Source organism: Phycodurus eques, chromosome 17 (genome assembly GCF_024500275.1).
Source record: "Phycodurus eques isolate BA_2022a chromosome 17, UOR_Pequ_1.1, whole genome shotgun sequence".
Taxonomy (NCBI): domain Eukaryota; kingdom Metazoa; phylum Chordata; class Actinopteri; order Syngnathiformes; family Syngnathidae; genus Phycodurus; species Phycodurus eques.
The window spans coordinates 17,474,711-17,490,264 of NC_084541.1; the positions used below are offsets into that span (position 1 = coordinate 17,474,711).

At 40.5% G+C, this 15,554-nt stretch overlaps 3 protein-coding genes across 7 annotated transcripts in view; 1 reads left to right on the plus strand and 2 right to left on the minus strand.

The window, feature by feature from the left end:
• Positions 1–5,160, minus strand: pgrmc1 (progesterone receptor membrane component 1). 2 transcript variants are annotated; one of them, XM_061703336.1, is made up of 4 exons: positions 5,144–5,160; positions 2,911–3,249; positions 1,245–1,400; positions 1–661 (listed from the first exon to the last, which is right to left on the minus strand). In XM_061703336.1, the coding sequence occupies exons 2-4, from the start codon at positions 3,203–3,205 to the stop codon at positions 567–569; spliced, it is 546 nt and encodes a 181-aa protein (XP_061559320.1). In that variant the 5' UTR covers positions 3,206–3,249; positions 5,144–5,160; the 3' UTR covers positions 1–566. The 2 variants fall into 2 exon arrangements, with proteins under 2 accessions (XP_061559320.1, XP_061559321.1); XM_061703337.1 differs by lacking the exon at positions 5,144–5,160 and having other exon boundaries at positions 2,911–3,366.
• Positions 4,166–11,359, plus strand: rab24 (RAB24, member RAS oncogene family). 2 transcript variants are annotated; one of them, XM_061703333.1, is made up of 9 exons: positions 4,166–4,585; positions 5,165–5,362; positions 5,877–5,945; positions 6,111–6,189; positions 6,720–6,787; positions 6,870–6,969; positions 7,171–7,221; positions 7,460–7,519; positions 8,554–11,359. In XM_061703333.1, the coding sequence occupies exons 2-9, from the start codon at positions 5,246–5,248 to the stop codon at positions 8,622–8,624; spliced, it is 615 nt and encodes a 204-aa protein (XP_061559317.1). In that variant the 5' UTR covers positions 4,166–4,585; positions 5,165–5,245; the 3' UTR covers positions 8,625–11,359. The 2 variants fall into 2 exon arrangements, with proteins under 2 accessions (XP_061559317.1, XP_061559318.1); XM_061703334.1 differs by having other exon boundaries at positions 8,557–11,359.
• nsd1b (nuclear receptor binding SET domain protein 1b) overlaps positions 10,170–15,554 on the minus strand; it is a 25,876-nt gene continuing 20,491 nt past the window's right edge. For 2 of the 3 annotated variants that reach the window (XM_061703332.1, XM_061703331.1), the window contains exons 23-24: positions 14,958–15,159; positions 10,170–14,004 (exon numbers count right to left, since the gene is read on the minus strand). In XM_061703332.1, coding sequence (XP_061559316.1) covers positions 13,418–14,004; positions 14,958–15,159 — 789 coding nt within the window. In that variant the 3' untranslated portion in view covers positions 10,170–13,417. The remainder of the gene's footprint in view (positions 14,005–14,957; positions 15,160–15,554) is intronic. The other variant, XR_009770250.1, reaches the window with a different exon arrangement.

Consider the following 15,554-nt stretch of genomic DNA (forward strand, 5'->3'; position numbering starts at 1 on the left):
TTGCATTATTTAAATTGGTTTATTTATTAAATCGATAACATTTCCAGGCTGACAGTATTATGACATTCAGTCTGTATGTACAAACCTTAGCAAATGACAGTGATTACCTTAATGAATTTACATTAATGGAGAGTATTTGGTGTTTTAACTGGAATGACGGCGGAAAAAGAAAAGCATGATTTCATATGAAAGGATTACGCTTGGTCCAACTCATTTAAAAAAAAAAAAAAAAAAAAAAAAAAAAAAAAAAGTTCCCTAATTGCTTACATTTGCTCTGATTGACTCCTCCCCCTTTCCTTTCCAGAAGGGCTGTGCCTGTGCTGCCTCGGTATAAAGTCATTTGTGACTTTTAATTAACATGAACATACTTATTTGAGCAAGTTTGACATGACATGAAGAGTTTGCAAAACAACGCAACGAGCCAGTTTATAGTAACTGCTTATTTATGTACGCTACCGTAACCTTTCGCGTGAGCTTGACAGCATTTCAGTAATAACACAGAAGATAGCGCAATAAGGCATCCACGTCTTTTTCCACCCTCCACTACTCTCCACGTTTTTATTCTTTTAGTCTGCTTTCTTTTCCTTCCCTTCTTCGTCGTCCGTGTACTCCGTCGGCTCCTCGCCGGGCTTCAGCAGCTTGCCGATGTAGTCGTATTTAACTGTCATGGCAGAAAATGCGACAAATATTCAGAATTTCACCTTTTAGCTTGACCGTGAGCCTAAGTAAGCATACATTGAAATCGCTTCTTTATGAAAAACGTTTCAAAAAAATAGTGGTTATTTTTCCATATCAATGGAAAACTGATTGGAGAAACAAGTAAACTGAGCTGCAAGCTTGATAAGAATAAATAATAACTTATTTTATTTTAAGGCGCCTTTCAAGCCACTCAAGGTCACCATACATAGTTAAAATACACAAACAAATTTGTAAGAACTTCTAAGTGAAGCACTTATTACACAGTAAAATGCACAACATTTGCTATTATACTGTCTTTTGCAGCATTTGGGAATATTATAATAATACTATATTAACTATCAATAATAATTAAAAAAAAAAACACTATAAAAGTTAGAGACTGTTCATTTCTTCAAAAGTGGGCTAACTAAGAAGCTTATTTTTATTTATTTTCAAGTTATCCCTTAAAAAGAGTCCAAATATGGCAGTATATGTAAATATAGTAAATATGCCAACAAGGAAACAAAGTTAATATTTGTAGCGGAGAGACTCTTTCCGGCACTCACGCGTGAACTGCGCCTCCCACTCGGAGAGGCTCTCCTGCTGCGCGGCGTTAAGGTCCGACAAGTCGTCGTGTTGGTCTTTCAGGGCCTCCCCGCCCAGGCAGAACGTGGCCAGGCCTCGGGACGCGTCCCTGCCGGCGAAGACGCCGTACGGCCCCTCTGGAGGACGCAGCATGGAAAATTGACTTTTTCATGGCTTATATACAAATGGTTGTCTATTTGGAGTACCTGGACACCCATCAAGTGTGAAATTAAACAGTTCAGAATCAGAATCAGAATCATCTTTATTTGCCAAGTATGTCCAAAACACAAGGAATTTGTCTCCGGTAGTTGGAGCCGCTCTAGTACAACAGACAGTCAATTTACAGAACACTTTGGGGACATAAAGACATTGACAGAGGCGCAACAATTAATCTATTAGTCGACAACTAATCCATACACTATTTTGATAATAGATTAATTGTTTTAACTTACCTTCAGAGGCAAGTGAAAATGCTTTTATTATCTTTATATAGTTGAGTTTTTTTTGGGGGGGTGATGCAAAGATAAGTGTTAGCTTCTGATAAACGGCACACACTTGATCACAAAGTTGTCGACACGGTGTGAGGCTATTTGAGTGCGGACTGCATGCGCTAACATGCACGGATCCGCGCACCAGTTGACGAGTCTATGAAGTGCTGCCTCCGCGAGTGAAAACGCTTGTATTCAACCCTTTGAAGTCAAGTCTGCTGGCTGGCCTGTTAACCGTGTCGTCACGGTAACGAAAGCTATACTAAGCAGTTTATGAGGTGGGGTGACCTGTCGCTCATTTGCACCAGACGGTCTAATATCAGCAATAGATCAAATTGGGTGTCAAATTCTTGGAGTCTTTTGACAAAAGGACACAAAAGAACTGTATAACATTTTGGTTGGAAAATGCTGATTATGTCTCCTTCCATACTTGATGCTCACACGTGGAACATATCACTTGGGTGCGTGAGTGACGGGATTGACTCTGTGGCTGGGCGTGAAGTGCAATGAATTAAAATAAAAATAAAAATATGACAGCAGTGTGCAATGCTGGTGGTCAGAGGTTACACGCAACAGAGATTGCAAATCTGAGACGAGATAACGACGATGAGCTCCCACTGGGGGCAAATTTTTCCAAGGTAGCAGAAAATGTTCATGAAGATGGAAAAGCGGTGCAGATTTACATTGAACCACACTAGGAACTGTTCCTAATCTTTCGAGAGCCTCTGAAGTAGCTCTAATGAGTGCCTAAATTAGGTGTTCGGTGAAGTTGCTTTCTTGGGATTGGGCCAAAACAAACAAAAACATGAACGATGTGTGCTAATGGGATTCACTTAAACTGACTTGTGAAATTTACACAGAAGACAAACAAATATAATCAAGTAGTTGGCGAGAATGCACTTCAAAACATCACGCATGACTATATCTTAAATTAAAAAACAGAGTATGTTGTCTTCTTAATAGGCGATCTTTGGTTTCAAGGCTGCTCTGTCGTGGAACGAGATACCAGTCAGAAACCCCAAAATTGAGGAATGTCGCCCTTTTTACGTTGCTTCAGCGCGATCAATTGAGCGTTAGTTAAGTTCCGTCGGCGATAAAAGGTCCCAATAAAGCATTCGGCTTCCGCATAAGTTGTGTGGGAACATCCAGTCAAGCTTACCCGGCCCGTAGAACTTGTTGCCTCTGGTCACGTCGAACACTTTTCCATTGACAGCCATGAGGATCCTCGGACTCTGCACTCCATCGTAAGGCTTCAACTCTTCCAGGGTGAAGTCTCTTTTCTTCAATTTGGGGAGCGGCTGCTCCGCCTCGTCCACCTCCGGCGGCTTGTCCCCGCGTAAGATTTTATACAGCAGGAACAGACACAAGGTGAGCAAGGTCAGGTTCAAAGGGGACGTGAAAATCTCCTGTAAGATTCCGCCTGAAGTTGTTTCGTGGTCTTCTGCTTCAGCCATGTTGAGTCTATCCGTGTTTTCCTCTGTGTGTGCGTGTCTGGAGACTGAGAGAAGTGATGTGTTGTAAGCCAATCAGAGCTCTCGGATCTGGGACGCCTACCGCGGCGTTGACCAATCACTACACGCTAGCCAAACTCATATGAAAGACAATAAATCCGATTAAATTAATGTTGAAATACTGCCATCGTGCGGGTCACGTACTAATTTGCGTGATTGTAGAAGTCATTATGAAGATGTTTTTATTATTATGTTTATATGGTGTGCTATCAATGCTACTGTATGAATAATTTATTGAATCAAAAAAAAAAATCTTATTTTCAGTGGCGAAGTGGCGTGTTTGTGGTTCTTACCCAAAAACAACGCATTTTTATTTTAAACCTAAATGTGGTCAATAAAGTCTATTGTCTTGCTACTCTTGTTAATATGATTTTTTAAAAATCATATATATATATAAAATATCCTGACTACTATAAATATGTATTGTCCTATTTTACAAAGCTTTACAATTACAAAAAAATTACTTTGAAAAGTACTGATATGGCTCCTAGCTCGTTTATTCCGTCCATAAACAAGCCGAGGTGGCGTTTTTAGTTCCTTCGCAAACATACGATGTTTTTTTTTTCCCCAACCAACATGGCCAATAAATCAGATTATCGTGCTATTAATTTTAATATGACTATTTACAGTTTTCGAAAAAAAACACTAAATGCAATAAATCCGTTAGTCTCTTCTGTCCGGAAACAAAGAGATGTGTTTAGAGTCCTTCCTAAGCGCAAATGTCGAGTTGGATTTTTTTTTAACCAAACTTGTCAATAAGGCGGATTGTCGTGCTTTTCATTATGAATATGAATATAATAGTAGATTTTAAAAAGCGACACGTGTTTTTATGTTTAGTGTTACAAAGCGAACTTGTCTGAGTCCCATCTTATTTCTTCCGTCTATAAACAAGCCGAGGTGACGTGTGTATTTGGTTCCTACCCGAACAAACAAAGCGGAATTCGAGAAATTTCCTCTCGGGCGCGTCGCTTGGTTCTTCTTTGAGCCGCCCGTCCGTCCTTTCATAACATCCCCAGTTTAACAAGCGGAAACTATGTTCATTTTGTATTTCTGGAACATTTTCTAACTCCGGCGTATTCTGCCATTGCGCAACAGTGGAAGGCACGTTCGCGAATAGCAACCGGCTTAGCTTACGTATATTTAGCTTAGTTTAGCTTGACGAGGCTGGGCTGAGATGCCAAGCGGCTTTTACTGCCACCTTCACGGCCGTAAAAAACATTTTGTAGCCGCCGATGTCAACGTCACTTTTACGGCTTTCTGCTGTTGCTGCTGTTGTGGAGCGACCATGAAGACGTGTTGAGTCCAGCTTAGTTTAGCTGCTAGGTAAGCTCTCCAATTTTCCCCTCAGCCACCAGCGTTTGATTATTTACTGATTATTATCATTATTTTGTGAGCTTGACATGAGTTGTTGTTGTTATAAACTCGCAAAACATATAAGGAAAAAAATCAGATATATTACTAAAAGTAATCAGGAGTGTTAATTTTAGTCCTCGAGACTGTAAAAAATATATTCATAATAAATAGTAGTTTACTTGCGTTATACTTTACTTCCCTTAAGTATATATTTAAAAAAAAAAACAATCTGGTATTAAGTATTAGAGTATAAAGTCATCCTGAGAAGATAAAAATATGAAAAATACCCAAATCTATGAGATTAAAGTTATTTTACGAGAAAAAAAAATTGGATACTGTTATATAACTGGATACTAAAGTTATAATTTTACTTGACTGAAGTTGCATATTTTCGAGATTGAAGTCATAATACTTATCGTAAAATAGTATATTTGTAATTATCTTTTTTTATTTGGACTAAAACAACAGATTGTGTAACCGCCCCTATAATGCTATTTCAAAATTGTATTATGATTAATTTAAATAAACCTGTTGTGCATCCTTTCGCAGGCCAGCTCTTCCTTCCACATTCACTTCCTCCTTCCTCGTCCTGCTTTTGTGCCCCACGTCCACACGAAGCTGTTGAGGAGTATGAGCGCCATGCGCGTGGACGCCAAGGTGGTGATGCTGGGCAAGGAGAGCGTGGGCAAGACCAGCCTTGTGGAGCGATACGTCCATCACCGCTTCCTGGTCGGACCCTATCAGAACGTAAGAACTGTCAATTCTGCCGTATTTATACATTTTGAGATTACGGTTGTAATATCAGGAGAAGAAAGTTGAATATTTTCCAGGAATAAAAGGTTTAATATTACAACTTTACTCTCATAATATAACGGCATTTTATCTAAAACATAGACTTTTTTTGGGGGACAAAAATGAGCACCTTTTTTTGTGACTGCTGAAAATGCGACTATTCTCATAATGTTATGTTACTTTTATCAAAAAAAAAAAAAAAAAATTATGATGATGCGAATAAAGTCAGAATATTATGATTTTTAGCCTCAAATATCAAATTTTTTGTTGACAATATACAAAAGGTTGAGAGGATTTTTTTCTACATATTTTCAAGATTAAATTTGGAATAAGAATAAAGTTGTATATTTTTTAGATTAAAGTCTTATTTTTATGAAAAAATTTTGTCGTTGCTGTTTGCCACAATATTTGAAATGTGATATATATATATATATATATTTTTTTTTTTATCACCCCCCCCTCCTTCCAGACTATCGGTGCCGCCTTTGTGGCCAAACCAATCCAGGTGGGATACAAAGTGATCACTTTGGGAATATGGGTGAGTCTAGTCACATTCATCACCATCCTGTGACATCACATGTTTACTACACAAACACCAGATTGTTTTTTTTCCCTCCACGCTTTGTATAATAATTTTAATCACATGAGTATGGATGTTTTTTTTTTTTTTTTTTTCCCCCCCACTGGTCTCTTGCACTACCAGGATACGGCCGGTTCGGAACGCTATGAAGCCATGAGCAGAATCTATTACAGAGGAGCCCGGGCGGCCGTCGTCTGCTACGGTAAATTCCGTACGCTGGCGGCCATTTTATGTTTTTTTATTTATGTTTGGATGCTGTTATTTTAAATGGATTGAAAATAAAATCAAATTGTCTTGTTTTTTTTAACCATAGTTGAAACATCAACATGGATTAATAATATTTATTAAATAACATTTATAATTAGATATTTAAGTTTTGTGTTTATTTTATACTTTAAAATTTTATTTTAATAATTTCTTGAAATATTTTCATTCAGTTTAACAGTTTTCTGGTTTTTAGGATTTTCTGAGATGTCATGAAACATTCATAATATGATAAAAACAAAAACTCAAATCTCAAAATTATTTTCAATTTTTTACCTGGGGGGAAAAAATCTGTACACTTTACCTCCTTTTCACTCTTAAGATCATTTGGTTATAAAAAAAAAAAGATGGATTTGCAGATGATCATATTGACCCTCTAAGATTTTTGGAGGAAACTTCTTGCGTTCTGAGTTCTTGGGTTTCCATGCAGAAGCACACTTTATCTGTGTATTTTTTGTACTTTTTTAGATCTGACGGACAGCAGCAGTTTCCAGCGAGCTCGTTTTTGGGTGAAAGAACTGCAAAACTGCGAGGAGGTACGAGAGCTTCTCAGAGGATAATGGGCTCTTATTGTGCTTTAACGTTTTTTGTTTTTTTTGTTTTTTAATGCATCTACAGCAATGTAAGATCTACCTGTGCGGTACCAAGAGCGACCTGATCCAAGGAGACCGGAGTCTGCGTCAGATCGACTACCATGACACTCAGGACTTTGCTGAAGGTGACAGCACGACCCCCGCCAAACTGCGCTAATTCAAAAAGGGGAAACTGGGATTTACCGTTGAAATAAACTGTGAAATCACGCTGTGAGGAACCACTGAGCAGTTAGTCAAATAGCCTGATTGTAAAATGTTTCCTCTGTAGTCACATCCTGAATGGCTTGACTGTTCTCGTTTGTTTATGTATTTTTCTTTTTTTGTAGAGATTGGCGCGCAGCATTTTGAGACCTCAAGTAAAACAGGAAGCAACGTGGGTGAGTTACGATTGCCCACAGACATGCTTGCTCATGTCACGCTTGTATTTATGTATTCATAGTATATACAGATTTCACGAATGCTGATGTGGAGGATGCACGGGAAATGCTATTTTTTTTTCCAAATCCGTTTCAAAGTTTGATCCTTGGGGTAATTTAGTTGTTAGCGCCTAACGCAGACTTTCTATAAAGTAAATTAAGACTGAAAGTTAAACTCAAAGCCTCTTTATCGCCACAGATGAGCTGTTCCAGAAAGTGGCCGAGGACTACAACAATGCCACTTTCCAGTACATGACAGGTGAGCCTCCTCGTCAAACATTATGAGCACTGTCGGCCCGAAAAATAAATGAATTGAGGTGGATTTAGCTAAGGTCGGCGTTTTTGCATGGGGACAGTGAGCAGGTTTGTATTACACTCAATACCACATTTTCCCCACAGTCACACTTAAATTGTGGTCTTCTTTTAGCCATTTCAAACATTTCAAAGGATTCACGTTATTTGACATTTTTTTCCAAACAGCACTACATTATTAAAATAATAATTTGTAAGGTTAAGGCGTTACAAAAACAAATCACTCATTCATTTTTCATTAACAAATAATTTTGCCTTGTTTTTCAACAGGGCTGAAAAATCAATCCATTTAGTTTTTTAACGTGTAGCTGAAGTTAGCTTAGCAGGTTTAAAACAACGTGTTTTATTTTTCTCAAGCTGCTAAAGGCACGCCTCGTGTTTTGAAACCCATGGGTTTCAAAAAAGGTGTCATGAACCCTTTCTAACCTATTCAGAGCAAATAGAAGGGGACCTGATACAGATCCTTCTAGAGCTCCTTTCTGCTCTTAACGGGAAATAGAAGAGGACCTAGTCCACATCCCTGGAGGACACCTTTTTGCTTTTATAGAACTATTTAGATTTTAGACCCATAGGTGTGGTAGACCCTTACAGCCCCTTCATTGCCAACAGAGGACGACCTAATACACATTGTGTGAGAATGCCTTTCTGCTGTCGAGCCATAGGTGTCATAAACCCTTTACAGCAAATAGGTTACCAAGTAAACGTCCCTGCAGAACTTCTTCCTGTTCTTATATGAAAATGTACATATACCCTTAGAACAAGTTCACAGGAAATAGAAGAAGGCCTAGTACAGATCCATGGAGATCTCCTTTCTGCTGTTGAGCCATAGGTTTCTTAGAGCGTTATAGTAAATAGGAGACTTAATGCACATCCCTGGGGATCATTCTGCTCCTTACAGTGTCAAATCGTCTCAAATAAATTGATTTTAAAGCCATATACATTACGTAGAAAACAAATCCAACACATTGTGCTGTGTTTCAGCAGAGGAAACGGGAGTGAACCTTGGCCAGAAGAAAGAGTCGTACTTCTACTCATGCTGCCACAGCAACTGACGCTGGACCGAAAGGAAGACGTGTGCCGGATCAGGAGCACGAATCCTAAGGAAAAAGAACATAAAAAAAGAAGAAGAGTTTTTCTTTTGTGCCATGACCATAGCGAACTTTTTGGAGGAGTCTCTGCTGGGTGGAGGTTTGAATTTAAGAACAAACATTTCATCTAGAAGGGGATCTTCTCTAAAGCTGTGCTGGTTGGAGACAAGACAACTGAGCTGCTGTGACTCATTTGATGAGTTTTTTTTTGGGGAGGGTTATGCATATTTCCCCCACAGCAAGTGTTTTAATAAGGTCAGTGACATGGTTCCACCAAAATACCCCAAGGATCAAGAATTAGAGCATATGTTACACTAAAATCTGCCTGTTTCGAGGGGGCGGCCCTGTCTCATGTAAGCAAGCCATCGCATACTCCTGGGCCTTTGGCAAGGACTGATTTTGTTACCGTAACAACTCGGGAGTTTCCAAAACTAAGGCAAAATGCAAGCCCCCCTCAAATGGATTCTGGTCTCTGCGGATCTACCAAAAGTCCGTGCAGCTCTCCTTACCTTTTGGCTTTTTCTGTAGTGTTTCCACCCCTTCAGTGTCCAGTAAAGGCTGCACATGAATGGTGGTTGCACTAAAGGCCACCACTGGCTAATGAAACCCGGATTGTGGTCTCTACTTCCTGTGTCTCAGCATCACATGATTTCGGTCCTCAACTTGCAGAGCCTGAGCTGCCTGAATGAAAAAGTGACTGACTTTTCTACTTTTTTTGACACTCATTTTTCAATTTTTTTTCTCTTGCCTTTTTGCGCTTGTATCCTCTATTGGGAAAATTTGTCAACATACGGGAAGAAGACATCTCAATGGCATACTGACATGAAGTGACCTCAGATATTGACAGCGTTGTTTGACATTTAGCCATCATTTGTTTGCGCACTTATTTATTGCCTTTTCAAATCATGGTGCCAAATAATGCTTAAAACTGCTTGAATCTTTTTTTTTTTTCGTTACAAATACACGTCAAAGTGTTGAAACAATAATAGACCCTGAGGAATTACAAGCTCCAGAAAATGTTGTGTATAATGTGCATATTTATAGATCATGAATGTGGCCTAAAGTACAAAATGATACCGTGCTGCTTTGTATCAAAATAATTTTGTTGGTTTTAAACATCCACCCTGTCTGTTTCATAAACTGTGAAATAAATGTTTGTGCATGGAAACAAGAAGAAAAAATAACAGATGTTGTAAAATCCCTCAAAACCCACAAAATGTCCACACTGACTGAGTGAGTGTCCTTGACAGGAAATTACATTTTTGAGGGTAGAGCTATGTTTGTGGTGCATTCAGAGCCACTTAGCTTTTTTTTAAAAAAAAAAAAATTCATATAAAATCTTCCCAAAAATATTCGTTACTTTTCTACTTGCTTGTTTTAATCGACTATTTTTTCTGTATTTTTAGATTTAAAAGTTATAAGATGTCTTCATTTTTGACAGTCTATTATGTCGTGTACACTATTATCACACAAAACAAACATGGTAACATTAAAATGGAAATTTGCCACTTCCAGATCTACTTTTTATTTTGGCTTCATGTTTGGGCAGGAAAGGAAAAAAAAATGAGGCCAGTACAAAGTGCTTATTTTACAACATATATATATATATATATATATATATATATATATATGTATATATATATATATTTATATTTACTGTATATTTATGTGGATTTTCGTGTATGGATGGTGGCGAGATGAAACCGGCTGGAATGAGATGTGTTAATATGGGGCGACCAATCCATTCCTTAAAAAGTAGCTCCAGGGAGAAGACACTTTAAAGCAGATTACACACACGTAACAATTTAGTCTTGAAGACAACACATACACTCTCACACTGAAGCATCATGGCGGCGGTTGTTGTGCGTCACATTTACAGTAATATAAATAAATGACTACGGCGTACACACTGCAACCTAGTGCGATCTCTGCTGTGTTTCAGTGTTAAGACTTTTTTTTTTTTTGCCCCCCTCTTAAAAACATCTTTCTGGAATTCTCGTCTGGACAAAAGTACTGGGACACAGGAAGTCCCCAAAACTGGAATTTGGAAGCACACAAACTGTTCAAAAAGTCTTAAGATGAACAACAGAGGGAGAACTAAAGGTGGGGGGTAGAGAGTGGTTAACATGTCTGCCTCACAGTCGACATGTTCTGGGTTTAAACCTCAGCTCAACCCCAGTGGGGTTTCTCCCAAAACATGATTATTAGTGTCACTGAAGATGACATTTTTTTCCACTGGTGTGAACGCTTTTTTTGTCTACACTCACTGAAAACAATTATTAAGACCACTCCTTGTTTGTTCAATTTCTTGTTCATTTTACTGCCTGGGACCACTAAAAGTTATTACCCGAAGAATACAATGAACGTGACAAAAATGCAGCTGATTCCAAAATACATAAAACCATGTATATCAGCTGTTAAAATTCAACTCTTCTGAGCCATTTTTGTCAGCATCATTATGTTTGTCCAAACAAGTGTACCTTGAGTTGTACCAGGCATTAAAAAGCAAACAGACCATGACCATATGTATCCCACTTCTCTTGCCAAAAGTCATCGGAGAGAGGCTCCAGCTCACCCTTGACCCTAATAATGAAAAGCACAAAAGGGATGATTGGAATTAAAAGGGGTCTGGTCCAACCAGTCAACAATAAATTAAGGGATGTGTCCCATTACCTTTGTCCATAAGTTGTATTTTTTTCTCTCTCTTTTTTTTAAAAAAAATCTCCCCTTGCCCCACATTCCGAGAAATGTCCTTTGTCATGATCCTGTGATGCCCCCGTGGTACATCACTTTCACATCGAAGGGGAAAAGTTGAAGCCCCGTCGAAAGCGTTGCGAGGCGTGTCGCTCCCGTGATTGGTCCAGTGGTCCAAATGTCCGCCTGCAGCTGTCGTCTTAGGAAGCAACAAGTGTTCAGCAGAACAGAAAACAGGAAACGACAAGTCCAGAATGACGGGCTCAGTCCAGTAGAGGCTGACTGACTGTGACGCACTACTCAGCGATCAAACCAAGTGGATTACTAAGTGAACGTGTGAGATTCAATATGAAAGCTGTCAAAAACTCTTGCCTTTACACACTTTGTCGCAATCTATGGGATACCAACCATTTACTGCCACCGACGTATATATTTGTCAATTTTTTTCCCAACGGGTAGGCACGGAAGAGGAGGTCTCGCCCAACTCGTGTGTAAAATTCAGGTTTGCAAATTAACGCAATGACTAACAGAGTCCTGTAGATGGTGGCTTTCTATCACTGTGACCACGTTGGAAGTCAGGCGAGTTGCCATTGTGAGAAAAGATGACGCAGTTCATAGAGTGAATGGCGAACGCCATGTCAAAAAAAAAAAAAAAAAAGCCTGATGAAATGACGTTTAACTTGAGCCATGCGGTGAGTCAGCGTTGCTCACGGTGCATTTCTTAGCCCTATAGCTTTAAATTATTATTTTGCTATTAAAAGCCCCGTCATTATTTTTGTTTATAGGTTGAGGTGTCACAAAAGCAAAACATTAGCATCAAAGTCACCATTTTGCTTGACATTTCTTTTCACAAAGTTTTCTATCTTTCTGCTTTTGGGTCAGAAACCGGTGTTTCTGGTGAAACCAGTCCATGTTTTACTGCTGATTACTAAAGAACGGAAAAAGCTACAAACAAACTGTTTTGTTCTGGTGAAAGAAGAGTCTACTCTTTCTTTTGGTAATTTTCATGTATATGTCACAGAATGCAATATTCTGTGAGTCTTGAAACATCAGTCAGTGATCTAAAACGACTGGCAATACTGGAAATATTTAGAAAATGGCTGGCAGATGAGTTAATTATAAGTTATTCTAAAAACTACAATCAAAAACTGTTTATTCTATATACATGAAAAAAAAATCAGAAAATGAAAATGTTACATGATCGTAATCATTTAACAGTAAGTATTAAGACCTCCACTAAGTGCAGAGTGCAAGAGGTATTGTTTTGATCATAGTTATGTTTATGTGTTTGATTTAATTATTTTAATTTAGTTAGCATGATTACACAAAACAACTAATTTACGCCTAAATGTTTCGGTCACATTTTTAACAATGAACCCAAATTTGCATCGGGGACCAAATGGTGCAGTAACCAGCCAGATTCAGCAGAGGGCGCCAACCTTCCAGGACATGACTATTGGATTGTTTAGCCAAATATAGTAATGCCTGATATCACTTTTTTCAGTATTCATTCTTCAGTACTCACCGATTAAGTATCAATACTAGTACTTCTGATATATAAAATTTCAATTAATACAATTATATACACAGTAAATGTGGACAAAAGCCTCTCTTTCTGACCCACATGATTGGCCAATTTGTCAAACCACCACAGGCACCGATTTACCAGATGTCAGATTTTTTTTTTTTTGCTTAAGTATCAGTATCTGGTGTCGGCAGCCTCCACGAGTATCTGATAGCTTGAAATAAGTCCGGTATCGGCCCGATACCAATATGTGATATCGGGACTCGCCCAACTTGAGTTATCTACAGTATTATCTGTGTAAAAGGCAGAATATTGTGGCTACAGCTCTCATATTGACGCTCATGAGGTGTACCTAATATTATGGCCGGCAATTGCGGATGCGGCTTGATATGAGGTAATGGTGGAACTGTTTATTTTCTACAGCTATCGCAAGTGATCGTGTGTGCAAAGTGTCCGAGCGAGTCACGAGTGCTTCCTGTAACAGAATTAACGACACACTAGTGGGCCTCGATAAAGTCGTTATTCACAATTCACCGAGTCACTCTTCTTGCTCGTCGTCATCATCTCTGATCTCAAGGTATTCCAGAGCCTCCTCCTCGTCGTCCTCGTCTTCTTCCAGCAGGTCCTCCTCGTCCTCCTCAAGGACGTCCCTCTCCTCCTCGTAGGAGGAGATGGGAGAGTACTGCGGTAGGTCAAACACGGCGCCGCCCGCGGGAGGCAGGCTGGCCGGCACGGAAACGGGAATGGTGATGGGCACCGGGATGGAAAAGGTGGCAAATGACTCCTGGCTGACGTCCTGGACCCTCCTGGGGGTGGGGGGCGCACCGGCGGGGATGCCCGGTGTGGTGGCACCGTCGGAGGATGAGGAGGAAGGGGTGATGACGGCCATCCCCAAGCCCGACGTTAAGGCCCGGGGCTGGGGGTTGTACTCGCGGATCTCCCCGGGCTCCAGGGGGTCGGGCCCGCAGGGGTCGTGCTCGGTGCAGGACAGTTTGCCGTCCAGCTTGGAGATGAAGAGCAGGCCGTCGCGGTGCTGCGCGCAGAAGGAGCTGGGACACATCTCGCAGAAGGACAGCGCCTCCTTGCCGCAGATGTCGCACTGGTGACGCGGACACTCCCAGCGTCCTGAGGAGAACAGCGGTAAAAACATGCGCACACGACCGCCCACACACACACACACACACACACACACACACACACACACACACACACACACACACAAACACAAACCTTCAAAACTTTCTATAATGCACAAAGATGCCACAAGATGGCCCTAAAGACATGTCTTATAGTAAAGTAGTAATTGGTGTCAAGGAAGCATTGTCGAAAAAGAATTAAGAATAATACAAACTGTGCTTTTCCTGTCTGTATGGGTATTCACGACTAAACAAGAAAAATACAGGTGGTGGCAATAATGTATTGTAGCGTAAACGTGCTGTTGTGTTACATGGATTGTTGCAAGAGTTTTATAAGGTCTGACTGTCTTTGAGAACCTGAAGGTGTTTGTGATTGGATGAGTGAGTCGGGGGTGGGGCCAGTCGAAGGAGGAAGAGTATTGCGAGGATGAAGGCTGACGTTTGGGCGTGCATTTATTTCATTTGAAGATTGACTTGCATATTTTGCAAGTGACCGTGGTGCTAGTCTCAATTTTAACGAAGTATTTCCACACTTGAGGTACCGCTGCTCGTTTGTTGCGCCGACCGACCACCTGTTGGTTTTAGCGCGGCGTCCGTGTTGTTCATGCCAAAACACACATGACTGCCACTTAATCGACTTCAAGCTACAACAGTCATTGTGGACTGGTAAAGTCTACATGTTGAATAGTCGGTTCAACCCCTAATTTGAAGTAAAGAGAGATAATTTAGTGAAATTGGATAATTTCACCTGATGAGATCAATGGTCAGGAATCACTCGGTTTAAGTATGATAATTGCACTTTTGGGCACTCGGCTTAGTGGAAGGGTAACCAAAGGGCAGACAGTGTTGGTCTGCTTGGTGGCTAGTTCAAGTCATTCAATCTTATTAGACAGTGTGACAGGTGAGCTGTGACATCATAAAGCACGACTGATTGACACTGACCGGCGGGCCTCCGGGTGAGGTTGAGGCAGTCCGCGTGGTAGACTTTGGGGCAGCCGGGCTTCTTGCAGGAGACCATCTGGCCGCCGTCACCGCAGCTGAAACACTCGTCCTCGCGCTCTTTGGTCACCACCACCTTCTTCTTCCGCCTGCCGTGGCCGCGCCTCTTCAGCTTACGGCCCTTGTCGTCCGAGGGCGGGTTGTTCTGACGGAAGAAAACGATAATTTACGAAAGGGTTGCAGCAATTACTCGCATTACTCGAATAATTCCATTACAAAAAAAAAAAATGGTTGAAGCAAAATCTCTGCCTCGAAGCTTTGCAGGGATCATTTTTCCACACGGACTGTTACTATAGTCGTATGCGCGATTCCGTGTAGAAATAAGCTGACACGATGGTGGGAAGCCAGAGGGAAATAGTCTGTAAAAGCCAACTCTACATTCTCACTCGTTGACACCCACGTCACTCACCTGGCCAGGCCCCGCCCTTTAAAGCCATACACACACAAAGTCACGGATACTTGACTAGAACGTGAGGATGGCGACCCCAAGCAGACAAAAATAATGCACCTCACATGGCCCCAATGTATGATTAAAAATAG

Bases quoted from the DNA above. Each gene is read 5' to 3' on its own strand.
- pgrmc1 (XM_061703336.1), bottom strand. From the start codon at position 3,205: ATGGCTGAAGCAGAAGACCACGAAACAACTTCAGGCGGAATCTTACAG. The intron at 1,401-2,910 runs GTAAGCTTGACT...TGCGTCCTCCAG, and splicing joins CAACAAGTTCTACGGGCCGG to AGGGGCCGTACGGCGTCTTC. The intron at 662-1,244 runs GTGAGTGCCGGA...CTGCCATGACAG, and splicing joins GTGGGAGGCGCAGTTCACGC to TTAAATACGACTACATCGGC.
- rab24 (XM_061703333.1), top strand. From the start codon at position 5,246: ATGAGCGCCATGCGCGTGGACGCCAAGGTGGTGATGCTGGGCAAGGAG. The intron at 6,970-7,170 runs GTGACAGCACGA...CTTTTTTTGTAG, and splicing joins CACTCAGGACTTTGCTGAAG to AGATTGGCGCGCAGCATTTT. The intron at 7,520-8,553 runs GTGAGCCTCCTC...GCTGTGTTTCAG, and splicing joins CACTTTCCAGTACATGACAG to CAGAGGAAACGGGAGTGAAC.